The 14,309-nt window shown below is 41.5% G+C and overlaps 1 protein-coding gene across 2 annotated transcripts in view; it reads right to left on the bottom strand.

The window, feature by feature from the left end:
* The window catches only part of ANKRD35 (ankyrin repeat domain 35), a 612,001-nt gene that overhangs the window by 371,903 nt on the left and 225,789 nt on the right, over window positions 1–14,309 (bottom strand). Inside the window, exon 2 of one of the 2 annotated variants that reach the window (XM_085639310.1) lies at window positions 2,101–2,159. The exons of the other annotated variant lie outside the window; for it this stretch is intronic. Within the exon in view, the coding sequence (XP_085495436.1) occupies window positions 2,101–2,112 (12 nt within the window). The 5' untranslated portion in view covers window positions 2,113–2,159. The remainder of the gene's footprint in view (window positions 1–2,100; window positions 2,160–14,309) is intronic. 2 annotated transcript variants of the gene reach the window in all.

Here is a 14,309-nt window from a genome sequence, read left to right on the forward strand (position 1 = left end):
TTACATTTTTTTTTTTAAGTCAGCTGGATTACCCACACATTTTGCAAAATAGTGCTAACTTTGTGACAATCATAAAACAAACCAAAAAAACAGAACAAGCACTGTGGGATGGTGGTCTTGGGGCTTTACTAAATCAACCTCAGTAGTTATGTGTTTCTGTGAAAATTCCCTTTCCTCCTTTGGCCTCGAGCTTTGAGTTTGTGTAATGTAAATATGAGAATAATAACAGTGTATTGTGCCATTTAGTGATTTATTCATTTAAAAGCGCATTCCCTCTAAATCCTACATGAACTGTACTCCAGATACCATACAATTGTACTCATAAACATTGGTTTCAAATTTTACTGCCACTATAAAAATTTTCTTAGTAAAGATTGGAGCTGTTCCTACAAGATCAAAACCATCCACCAACCGTTTACACTGTGCGCTATTTCTGTCATCCATGTCTGTATTTGAAGCTCACCCTTAAACTTTATCAGGCTTTGAAAAATGTTTCAGATTTTGTTCAATTCAGTGTTTAGTGGTTCCACATTTTATTTGATGTGCTCCTCATCCCCATGTTAAACATTTTCTCAAATAGATCACTGTACTGCCTGCTTTTTTTTACATATTTAAGTGTTCGTTGTTGTGAACTAGTTGTTTCGAATGTTGATGCTTTTATCTGTGTATTTTGCAAACTATAAATATCTTTTATACAAATAAATATAATTCTTCAGTCTAAGTAAAAAATGGGCTTTTAATGAGTAATCCATATTTTTTCTGAACAATTTTTTAAAAGGAAAAACAAAAATTGCCTGGCATTTGCAGTAGCGACTCAGTTTGAAATGGGAAAAAAAGTATTTATTTCCAATTTGCTCATAACGTTTGAGTCAGTTTTTGCATGTCAAGTTTTGTTCAAAATCAAGGAGGTGGTGAATGGGAGTGGGTCTGGGTCGGAGTTATGTGGGGACGGGGGGCAAACAAGAGTTATCTTTTTCATTATAAGTCAATTGGAAAGCTTGGTCATAGCTGTGAAAAAAAGGCCTGCTCATAAATGCTCCAAACTTGGAATTAAACTTGCACTTGACTTACTAGTGTCTATAAGGCGCCTGACAAATCTGCTCGGCAGTTTTTGAGATAATTATGCTACAAAAAGGAGTCATGCAGGTTCCAAAGTCAAGTTTTAGTTAGTCAGTAACTTTAGAATGTATGGTCTTTACGATCCAAGCTGTTTGGGAGAAATTAAGAGGCAATGGCTTACAGAGACTGAGCTCTTGGAACCAGGGTATGGTTGAGGAGCACAAAGAAAGAGGCCGACTGATCTCTGGATGGAGCCATCAGTCATCCCACGCTCCACTACCCGCTCGATCCTGGCACCTTCTGGTTCTGCTGGATCCATGGACTTAGTCTCTACCACACCAAAGTGGTGCTGTATACAAGTGCCGCCTCCATCCACTCCTCGATGTGCCAGCCGCCATGCTGTGGTCTGTGTTCTTACCCCAGTAATGCCCTTGAGTGGTATGTCAAGAGGACTGAATCCCTGGCAGGCACAGCTGGACTGGGAACCACAGCCAGCCCAGACAGATTGCTGCTCAGCCTGCCCCAGGAGTGGGGAGGGGGGGGGCAAAGGCCAAGCCCTGCATCCCATCCTCCACTAGGGGAGAATTAGACAAGCTGGAAATAGGACCCATGGCAGGTTGGGAGAACACAATACTGCACCCTCATGCTGTACATGGTAGCAGTGCAGAGTGAGAATGGACTGAAGTACAATGCAGGACCTGGTCAGTGCAAACCCCGCTGCACACACACAAGGCAGGTGCAGATTGTCTGTATAAAATAGGAATGAACATATCTTCAAAAAGTCACAAATATTCCCACGAAAAAACTTCAAGGGTAACTTATGGTATCTTCTACTCATAACACTTTAACAAACGTTTAGAAAACTCAGAAATTCGTCCTCCAAATGGACGGTTCATAACCTCACAATATTTATATACAAATAAGAAAGAGGAGTTGAGAACACATCTTTAAACAGAAACACATATCTAGACAAAGAAGCAATACTGTATCAGATAGTCATATCATTGACAATGTGACTGGTAAAGCAAAATGTAATATCACCAGTGATGTCATCGATGTAATATGCTTTGGCTTCGGTCATCTGCAAGATGTTCAGCAGTCTATTTGGGAGGCAAGGGTGAGTTAGTCATGGAATTCATGGCAGAAATTAGGGTTATGGTTATTGATGCCAACAGTACCAGCCTATTTACGTGACTTTTTGCAACTATAACTTCACTTTAAGAAGGTTGTGTGAATATATATATATATATATATATATATATATATATATATTACCTACTGGCAGTCACCAGTAGGTAGTTATAGTTAGGACCTTTTATCCATAGGAAATATGCAACATTCTATTTGGAATAACTTTAGCGCCGGTTGACAAATCTTCGCAAAATTTTCAAAACTGCTGGGGTGCTCCAGTCCGCTCCTATCCTGAAAGTCTCGGGGTAATTCGTCAAGTGGGGGCCGAGAAAAAAAGGGGGGTCCCAAACGGGTTTTCCCCATGCAATTTTCCATAGGAACCTTTAATCACAGCTACAGCCCGAACTGCTGAACGGAATTACACCAAATTTGGCAAAGAGGTAACCCTTGGTTCAGAGTCGTGCCTTTTGGTTAAATGGTGTAAATCCGTTCAGTAGTTCCTGAGAAAATGAAAAGTAAAATCATAGATATATCTAAGCGGAGCCTAACCACACATCTCATCATGAGATCTGATTGGCTGTCAGCACTTCTTCCAAGAAGTGTTGGCAGCTATCTTGGGACCAATATACATGATAGTACCTCATTAAAAAGCATTGCAGTTAATAGAAGGTTTTAAGACTTTAGTTACATTATAAATCGTTTGTTGATGGTACCATACTCATTTTAGGAATTGTGGTGTGTTCTAAGATGATTTTACCATGTGAAAAAGCCTTCTGCTGGGATATCATTAATCATGTTTGAGAGATACCTATTTTCTCATGCTTTTCCCACAGAGGTTTGGAAGGTGATCTACAAGCTAAATGGAGAGCATATTTTCTGTAAATTCACATTATCTTTCTCAGTCATGTGAGAATGAAGTCTGACATTCTCAGTAAAACATGTACATCCAACAAGGGCAGAGACTGTCCGTCGATTCCTTTTAGTTCTACTACAGCTTCCCACAGTGTTCCAAAGAACAACTAGAGCGCTAACAGTCCTACTTATGATAAACGTATGGCACACCTGAAGCCATCTTGATTGGAATAAAGTGGTAACTCTTAAAACATTTAATTTAAAAAAGAACAAAATGAGGGGGTTCATTTTGCCATAGAAAGTATGATTAGTGCTGCAGAAAGAAAAATTAGGGCACATTTTGAGTGACTTGTCAAATCCTCTTCTATTTCATTAAAAAATTCTGACATGCAGACTGAAACATGCACTTTGAATACCAGCAGCAGACTTCCCTGGTGAGCAGTAGCTTTACTACAGTGATCTAATGAGCAACTAGAGTGCTAACATTCAGAATTTATGGAAAATGTGTGATACATCTCAATGCCTTCTTGATAGAACCAAAGTAAAAAATTGAAAGTATTTCCTACTGAGGAGACTGCAGTAAATGAGGAAATTAGGAAACTTCATAACAAATCTCCCAAGATGGCCACCAGAGACAAAGGAGCCCAAATGCAGCCCAAATATCACCCAGATGTAGCCCACATGTAGCCCAATGACAGAAGTGTGTAAACACTTATTTTTTGTGTATTTGCAGTTTTATATAGTGCAGACTTGTCAGGTATTGGAGTGCTTTACATGAGCATTGGTTACATCACACACAATCAAATTCATTTTGGTTGTAGATATGGAGAGATTAAGTGATTTGACCAGAATTACAGAAGGTTGAGCTGAAGCAGAAACTCCAACCTGGTTCCCCAGTTGCAAAGTTTGCAGCTCTGGAAGTAACACCACATCCTCGCCCCTAAGTGAAACATTTATTCAAGTGGTCAACTGGATAAAAAAACAAAGATTACAAATAATTTAAAAGCTCTTTGTCGCTATTTGAAAACTAAGAAAATATGTCCTCATTTTAGTTTTTTAGAGGACTAACCATAATTTTGATGCAAATAAGACCCTCTCATATATGTAATTTCTAAAGGAAATGCTCTAGGTATTACAGTTGTGATTACATCAAGATGACGTCAGGCATTCCACACTTTTGTAATAAATATAGGATGTTAGCAATCTAGTTGTTCATTGGGATACTGTTGAGAGGCAGGGGCCAGGGGCCAGGGGCCGGACTCTGAAAATTGAAGGCAGGTAGGAGAGTGCAGAGGCAACAATTTGATCACACTGGGCAGGCAGGAAGGGCAGTGGCAGCACAACAGACTATGGAGGGCAGTGGAACGGGGGGCAAAGGCAACAAACCAACAATACAGGACTGGCAAGAGAGGCTGTGGCAATATAATAGACCATTGTGGGCAGAAGGAAGAGGCAGTGGCAGTACAACCATACATGCCAACAGACCCGTTTCAGCCAGGAAACGTCCAATGTTTTTAAGCTCAAATGGGCTTCATTTGATCTGTCTCCTGTCTACAATCTCCTCTTTGTCAATGCAACTCAAAGGGGAAAATCAGTACCCCAGTTTTTTTTCAAAATCTCCCTCTTACCCAGTTCAAAATGTTCGCAAGTATGGTACATTGGATCATGGTAGGCAGGAGGAATTGGGGTAGGGACATGGACTCGGATAACCGAGGACAGGAGGGACATGGAGAGGTGCACCAAACTGACCCTACAGGGCAGGCATCAGGGTTTGCAGCAGCACAATACACCACAAAGGGCATGCAGGACGGGAATGCAGCTCAACAATCCATAGAAAGCAATAGGGAGGGGACAGGACCATGCACATGGACAACAGAGAACAGAGGGGAAAGAGACAATGGTAGCTAGCTGACCATAATGGACAGACAGGAGAGAAAGCTGCAGCATAACAGACCATAAAAGGCAGGAGGGACGGATCAGGGGCATTACAATGGAACAGACAAGCCAGGAGGGAGGGAATAAGGGTCTGCACATGGAAACAGAGGGCTGGGGGCAAGTGGGCAGGGCAGGAGCAGCAAGATGACCATGGAGGTCAGGCAGGATGGGCACTAGAAACAAGACACACCATGGAGAGCAACAGTGAGACTATGATGGCATACACACAGACCATGGAGGGAAGGTGGGAGGGGGTCAGGGGCAGCTAGCTGACCACACAGGGAAGGTGGGAGGGGCCATGGCAGCACAGAAGACCATGCATGGCAAGCGGGAGGGTTAGTGGCAGCAAAATGGCTATGATGGGCAAGAATGAGGGTGCAGAGGCATGCACAAAGGACCATGGAGGATAGAAGGGAGGGTCAGGACCTGGGCACAGACAAGAGAGTTCAGGGGAAGAGGCCTCACAACAGACCGCGCGGGGCAGGCAGGAGGAGCAGTTGCAGCACAACAGACCAGAGAGAGCAGAAGGGTGTGGCAGTAAAATGGACTATGGAGGACAGGAGGAAAGGGATAGGGGCATGGCATGTGGACAGGCAGGGTGGAGGTGGCAGGGACAGGTTACAGTCACCTGACAATGCTAGGCAGGTAGGAGGGGAGTGGCAGCTCATCAGAACACTCAGAGTAGATAGGAGTGGCAGGTCCATGGAACATAGTGAGCAAAAAGGATGGAGCAGGGGCATGCACAAAGACATCGGAGGGCAGGGGGAAGGAGAATAGGGGCAGCAAGCTAAGCGCAGAGGCTAAGCAGGAGGTCAAGGATAGGCCATAGAATTGGGCAATGGAGGGCAGGAGGAGTGGACTGGTAGATCATGCTAAATGGAGGGCAGTGGCAGCACATCAGACCATGCATGGCAGGAGGGAGGAGGCTAGTCCATGGATTCAGACAACAGAGGTTAGGGAGGAGGTGGATGGGGCAGCAAGCTAACTGTTCAGAGAAGGTGGGTATTAGGAACTTTATTGTTTTTAAAATGTGTGTCTGTGCGAACTACTTAAAATATGAACAAGTATGCAGCATAATCTCACTTTTATTCAGGAAGAAGAGGACGTTTGTGACAGTGACTCCGGGCTCACTTGGCAGAAACACCCCCTGACCCTCCACCCCCATCGCAAAATGTAATGTCCGTGAAAAGGGTAGGTGGACGCAGTGTTATATAGAACATAGTCCTGAGAGCACGGTTGAAAATGAAAACTAGATGTAGTATATGGTATAAACTATGCACCAAAAAGTGTGATACAAGATGAACCGGGGAGTGAAATATAATATGCAATACATTGTGCGCAATGACATTCATTGGAGAGCGCGAGATAGCACAGGCACGCTGAGGCCACGCCCCCTCCTTGCAGCACTCTGCAAACGCGCCCCCTGGCCAGTTGTAAGTTGGGGAATTAATTTCCCTTTAATACTGAGGGTCCCTGAGGGCCAACTAGCCCAACAGGTATCTCCAGTGTGCGCCAGGGAGCTGCGTTGCAGACAGGTGTTCTGAGGCCACGCCCCTTTTTACACCTCTATGGAACGCAGCTCTGTGGTGCTTACTGGAGGTACCTAGTGGGCTAGTTTGACCCCAGGGACCCTTAGGATTCAAGGGGACTTAATCTCTCAACTTAGAACGGCCACAGGGCGCGTTTACACAGTGGTGAAGGGAGGGGATGGGGCCTGAGGTGACGTGTGCAAACACGCCCTGTGGCGTGTTTTAAGTTGGGGAAATAATTCCCTTTCAATCCTGAGGGACCCTGGGGGCCAACTAGCCCACCAGGTGCTTCCAGTAAGTGCCACTGCTCTGCGTTGCAGAGAGGTGGTGCAGGCTGTGCCCCTTTTTACACCTCTCTGCAATGGCGCTTACTGGACGTACCTAGTGGGCTATTTTGCCCCTAGGGATCCTTAGGATTCAAGGGGACTTAATCTCCCAACTTAAAAAACGGCCACAGGGCATGTTTACACAGTGGGGAAGGAAAGGGACGGGGCCTGAGTTGACGTGTGCAAACACGCCCTATGGCGCGTTTTAAGTTGGGGAAATAATTCCCCTTCAATCCTGAGGGCCCCTGGGGGCTAACTAGCCCACCAGGTGCTTCTAGTAAGCGCCACTGAGCTGCGTTGCAGAGAGGTGGTCCAGGCCGTGCCACTTCTTACACCTCTCTGCAACGCAGCTCTGTGGCGCATACTGGAGGTACCTAGTGGGCTAGTCGGACCCTAGGGACACTCAGGATTCAAATCAACTTAATCTCCCAACTAAAAACGGCGTCAGGACGTGTTTACACAGTGGTGAAGGGAGGGGACGGGGCCTGAGTTAACATGTGCAAACAAGCCCTGTGGCGTGTTTTAAGGTGGGGAAGTAATTCCCCTTCAATCCTGAGGGACCCTGGGGGACAACTAGCCCACCAGGTGCTTCTAGTAAGCACCACTCCGCTGCATTGCAGAGAGGTGGTCTAGGCCGTGCCCCTTTTTACATCTCTCTGCAACGCAGCTCTGTGGCGCTTACTGGAGGTACCTAGTGGTCTAATTGGACCCTAGGGACCCTCGGGATTCAAGGGGACTTAATCTCCCAACTTAAAACGGCCAAAGGGCGTGTTTACACAGTGGGGAAGTGAGGGGACGGGGCTTGAGGTGACGTGTGCAAACACGCCCTGTGGCAGGTTTTAAGAGGTAGTTTTAATCCCGTGCCCTATTATATACTAGGGGCTTACAGAGGAGGTCATGCTGATCACAGGGGGACCCCAACGCATAGTGTTCCCTAGTGAATGTAGGTGTTTTCACTGTATTCTGAGTATCTTTTAACATAGCACTGGCTCTAGGACTGGTTAGTCAGACTCAGTTACCACCAGTATCCGTTGAGGGTACAGAATGATTTTGCAACAAGGCTTCTTTCTGCTCTTCTGTTTGTTCTTTCTGCACGTTATCCTTCTTCCTGCACTTTTCTTCGTCTTTGAGGACTTCTGTTGCTTCTTTCTGCATTTCTTTTTTTTCTTTCTGTGCGTTTTTCTTCTTTCTTCACATGTCCTATCTCTGTAGGCACAGTTAGAAATTAGCATTTAAAAAACCTTTGAAATTCACTGAAAAAAACGTAGGTTTCAGGCACGTTATAGTTAGGAATTAGCATTAAAAAAACCTTTGAAATTCACTGAAAAAACCATAGGTTTCAGGGGTGTTATAGTTAGCTGGACTTTTCACTCGTACAAAACCATTGAAATTCCCCTGTTATAGTTAGTTCAGCTAACTATAACTCGCACGCCCGCAATGCACTGCTGATGACGTCACATATTACATCACTCATGACATGGTCAGTGACATCACTCATGACATCACTCATGACATCTCAAATGACATCACTGACATCACTGATGACATCATCCTTGTGATAGAGTGGCAGACCTCCTCTTCCCCCAATATAACCTTTGATACACACATTCAAAAATAGAAACTGCAATGTTCAAAACAATGGACATACCAATACCAGTTACAACAACCTATTCAGTAATTCTAAGATCCACATACACATCCACTCATTCACCAACAGTCCTATACAGTCACTCATACATGTACTCACACACCTATACATCCTGTTTACACAACGCCACTCATCCATAGTTACTCACACACATAGTCACTCATGCTAATAAAGAATCAAACATCCATTTACTTGCATATACAGTTATACACACACCACCACACTTACTTCTACAGAAACTTACACATACTTAGTCTTTTAAACAATCACTTATAGAAACACATACTTATTCATACAGGAACTCTTTCAATCTCTCACTCTCACATATACTCACTTATATACACCAATAGTCACATATGCTAGTTTAAAACATATGTAGTTACTCATAAAGACACTATTGAGACAGTCTATCACTCACTAACACACCCATGCACACACTCATCCACCCATACAGTCCTGCACACATGCTGTCTTCAACACATACAAACAGTGAGTCACTCATTCATGCACCTATGCACTACGTAATACCCCCCACCGAACCATACAGACACTCAGACACTCATACTGATACTCAAAAAAACAACTAATAACCTATATAGACACTCATGTAGCTACTCACCAACCCATGCAGCCACTTATACACAAAGTGAGAGACTGATACAGATATTTACATATTTAAACATTACTCACTAAGCCATGTATTCACTAAGATACACTTAATCAGTCAGTTACACAATCAATTTTTCAAAAACAAATCATCCATTTAGACACTTATATACCCATTTATTCTTCCATCTACCTTGAGATATACATATATAAAACATATGTAATTTTCTGAAAAACACACATTCACTGGATGATGTCATCAGTGATGTCATTTGAGATGTCATCAGTGATGTCATGAGTGATGTCACTGACCATGTCATGAGTGATGTAATATGTGACGTCATCAGCAGTGCGTTGCGGGCGCGCGAGTTATAGTTAGCTGAACTAATTATAACAGGGGAATTTCAATGGTTTTGTACGAGTGAAAAGTCCAGCTAACTATAACGCCCCAGAAACCTATGGTTTTTTCAGTGAATTTCTAAGGTTTTTTAAATGCTAATTCCTAACTATAACATGCCTGAAACCTACGATTTTTCAGTGAATATATATATATATATATGTACACATATATACACACACACACATATATACACACACGCACACATACACACACACACACACACACGTGTATATATATATACACACACACACACACACACACATATGCCCGCACATATATACACACACACACATATATATATATATATATATATATATATATATACACACACACACACACACACTATGATCAACATTCACTTGAACACTAGAGCGTGTGCATAGGACAAGATATTACTTACGTGACGGACCTTTAGGTCCTACATTATTGGGGGTTCTATGGTGTTTTTCCTCGCCTCTTGCACCGCAAAATGGTATTAATTATTGTATACTACACAAACTTGACAGGTGCCTATTTTCCCTGTACAAACACCCCCCATAGTGTTAGTACATATACACACACATATATATATCAAAACACACACACATATATATGTGTGTGTATACACACATATATATATATATTATCTACTGGCGGTCGCCAGTAGATAGTTATAGTTAGGACCGTGTTTCCATGGGAAATCCGCAACATTCTATTTGGAATAACTTTGGCGCCGGTTGATGAATCCTCGCGAAATTTTCAAAATAGGTGGGGCGCTCCGTTCCGGTCGTACCCTAAAAGTCTCGGGGGGATTCATCAAGCGGGGGCCGAGAAAAAAGGGGGGTCCCAAAACGCGTTTTCCCCATGCATTTTTCCATAGGGACCTTTAGTCCAAGGTTCAGCCCGAAAGGCTGAACAGAATTATTTGAAATTTGGCAAAGAGAAAGTCCTCAGGTCAGGGATGTGCCTTTTCAATATCTGGAGTCAATCTGTTCAGTAGTTCCTGAGAAAATTGCAGTTAAAAGTACATACATATCTATAGCCGCATACCGTACGCGCACGCTGCCGTGCGCGAGCGTAATTCTGATTGGTGGTTACATGACAGTAAACATTCCAGTCGGTCGAAATCAGGAAGTGTCGGCCGCCATTTTGTGTGTCTCGCACTGAAAAACAAAAGGTCAAGAACGTGAAAAGGGGCGAAGGTAGAGAGTTGCAGACCCCCTAGCCTTTGTCAGGGGGTCCAAGAAGGACCCAGAAGTGTGAAAAATACATTTTTATTTATGTTAAAAAAAATTGCGGGGTACGCGTACTGTGCGCGTACGGTACGCGTACGGCGGTAAAAAAAATAATATAAGAAAATAGATTTAAAAATCAAAATTAAATGTTTAGATGTTAGGTGGCTCTAAAAAGAGCCGTTGTGTTTATGAAGTGTTTTTTTGGTACCTACAAGTAAGTACCGATGCAGAGTCTAAAGTTCAAGAGGAAGACTCTGTTCCCTTCATCACTGAAACGTACACCGTCACCTCTATAAATGTCTTGCATGTTGTAACGCAAGTTGTTGTGGTGTATATAGAACCCATACCATAGTCTCTGAGGAAAGCAGAAACTGACTTATTGACGTGCTTTCTTGCTTTGTCAATCTGCGGACAAAATTGGTTGGACCAGTTCCACTTTTGCCTTTGGCATATATTAGAATATACAAAGGCAGTTTGTGGAAAAAGTGACATCAATTGCACAAAGGTGTCCTTAACAAGCATTTCCAGACCTACCCCAGTTAAAGTGCCTAGGTCATTTCCACCACAGTGCACAATAATAAGGTTAGGCTGTGGGAGATGTAGAAAGGTTTTCACCAAAGGCATTAATTGGTGCCACTTTAACCCTCTCTGACCAATCCATTTAATGTCTACATTTGGCAAAGCAAGGTCTTTCACAATACCTCTTTTTTCTGCAAACTTTTCACTCCAGAAGACATAGCTATGACCTACAATCCACACTGTGAACATCTTTCAAGGAGATCTGGATGCACTCAGAAGGTGTCTTTCAGTAGAATGGCAATATGAAAAGAAAGATAGTTGTAAAATGGAGGCTAACATACTTTTTTTTTTTTTTAAAGAACTGATTGGCTGATTCAAACCATTTTAAAGTTAAAACTAGGCTGTATGTTTAGATTTTTACAAGCATGTTTTGTATTGGTTCAGAAAAATGTGTACCCACAGAACATTACTTTGGATTTGCTGTTAGGTTTGAAAAGTCAAGCACTCTTGCTCTAAGGATTAGAAACATTGTGTGTTGAACTTATGACCTCTCTGCTCACACCAGTGTTCCATGACCTGTTGCTATGGTAGCAGGCAGAAGTCATGTTGGGGGAAGGGATCATTTGTAAAGGGTTGAAATTTCCAACCAATAGAAATGTGTGTTTCCATTTGAAAAAAATGTGGGAAGCACTGTGATTTGGAGTCAACATGTATATGTGTGAAAAAAAGAGAGGGAAACATTGCCATTTACTGGTTCTGGTGAGAGGAGAGAGGTGTACAGCTCAGAGATTGTTGCTGTGATAATCCGCTGTTTGAGTGCCACATTTATTTCTGAACTAACTACTTTTAAAGGTGAGTTATGAATTTGAGAGGGGATGTATGTGGTGCATTTTGATATAAATAATAGAAATGTGATTCTTCTTTTAAAGTTGTGTTTCACATTTTGTGTTTTGGGAGATATTTAACTGTCTTGAACTTGTAAGATATTATTGAGTAGGTCTTCACCATAGGTTAAGGTGTACTGGTATCACCCAGGAATACTGTTTTCTGCCTAGAATCACACCATGAGACTGTGTGCACACAGGAATTGTTATCAGAGATTTAATTCGTGTTGCTCTTGCTCTGTTAGCCTTGCACTCGCAGGAAAGGGGCAGTTTGTTTTCTTGAACTGTGATGGTTAGCATTCAGCAGAAATCACTTTCTCACAAATGAGAGGCAAATGCTAACACATTTGAAATTAACATGGAACATTTTCCTTCCACTTTTAAAGTTTTGTTTTATATTTTATGATAAGGAAGATATTTAAGTGCCTTGAACTTGTAAGATATTATGGAGTATGTCTTCTCTAGAAGTTAAGGTGTACTGGTATCACCCAGGAATACTGTTTTCTGCCTAGAATCACACCATGAGTCTGTGTGCACAAAGGAATTGTTGTCAGAGATTTAATTTGTGTTGGTCTGGTTCTGTAAGAATGGCATTCGTAGGAAAGGGGCAGCTTGTTTTTTAGAACTGTGATGGTTTGTATCCAGCATGAAAAAAGCTGTTTGGGCATGTGCTCTTTTCTATTTCTGAAAAATATAATGAAAATGTGTCAGACTGTTAGAGTAATTATCACTTGCTCTACCACAGTAGTAAGTGTGCTTTCAAATTGCAAATCAAATTTCGTTTTTTGCCTAGAATCACACCATGAGTCTGTGCGCACACAGGAATTGTTGTCAGATTTAATTCGTGTTACTCTGGTTCTTTTAGAATTGCATTCGTAGGACAGGGGAAGCTTTAATTTTTGTTGGTTTTATTGTGTTTTTCACTTGTAGGAAAGGGGTAGATAGTATTATAAGATTTGAAAAGCTCAACAAAAATATAGTAATACATTTAAATTACATAAAGGTATTTTTTTTTAGTTTCTTTCAGGTATTGCTGACCAACATTGAAATAAATTAAAGATGCCTATAAAATCAAGAAAGAGAAAAGAACAGAAAAAACATTTATATTTGAAGACAACTGGAGGACCCAAATTAGGTGAAGATCCTCATGTTGGAAAAAAGAAAAAAGTCTTCTGGTAAACAAACTAAGGAGTTTTTAAAAAAATATCTTCAAAAAAAGAACAAATTTGAAAAATGTCCCCACTGCAAATAGAGTTTCAAGTAGAAAACAACAGGACAAAAGTGAGAAATTACAAAATGCTAATGTACAATCAGAAGCAATAAAGATCGACTTAAAAAGAAAAATAGCATTTAAAGACATTCGTAGAAAAATGTTTCAGAGAAGAGTGATGTCCAATTTGCTAAAGGATGTGAAAAAATATAAGAAGAAAGTGAAATTTTATAAGTGAAAGAAAGATATTGAATCAATTGTAGCTAAGGCTTTAGATTTGAAAAGAAAACTATTCATTTTAATTTTGAACAGGATCCGTACATTAGATAAAATGGTCAATGTAATGAAGTCACAAAGCAAAACGAAAAGAGTAGTGAAAAGAAATAACTTTTGTAAAGTGTTTTTAGGAGAATGGATGCATAGTTCAAGTACTGAACCATTTTTTAATGAAGAGAGTTATCTTCAAAGTAATAGTTTTCTGCATGCAGTTGACACCAGAGGTCGTGCTTATGAAGTGAAAGATGGTTGTGTAATGGAAAAGGAGAAAATGGTTCCAAGAAATGAGGAAGAAGTGATAGCTGATGAGGTTATGGGGAGACGTCCTAAAGCCCCAGTGTACACTTGGAATTGTAGTAGTATTTGTACTGTACGACAAGAATCTATTGATAAATTACGTGAGTTTCTAAGAGAATATAGTAAAAAAAGTGTTAAACAGAAGATTAAGGCGCTTCAAAGACTAGATCCATGTAGAGTGAAAGAGAATACTGGTTTGCAAGGACATTCTCTGGCTTGTCTTTCTAGGAAAGTATGCCAAAGTGTTTTTCACCATTTTAGGATGCTGGCAGTTCATCATACTGAAATGAGAAAGTTTGTGAGAAGATTGTATTTTGCTAAAAGTCCAGCACAAAAGTTAAATGAGTTGAATAGGGCTCTGTTCCGTGGATCTGTATCAGATGTACAGAAGGTTACTGATGAAATTCAGTTTTGTTACTTTGG

Source organism: Triturus cristatus, chromosome 12, assembly GCF_964204655.1.
Source record: "Triturus cristatus chromosome 12, aTriCri1.1, whole genome shotgun sequence".
Lineage (NCBI taxonomy): Eukaryota > Metazoa > Chordata > Amphibia > Caudata > Salamandridae > Triturus > Triturus cristatus.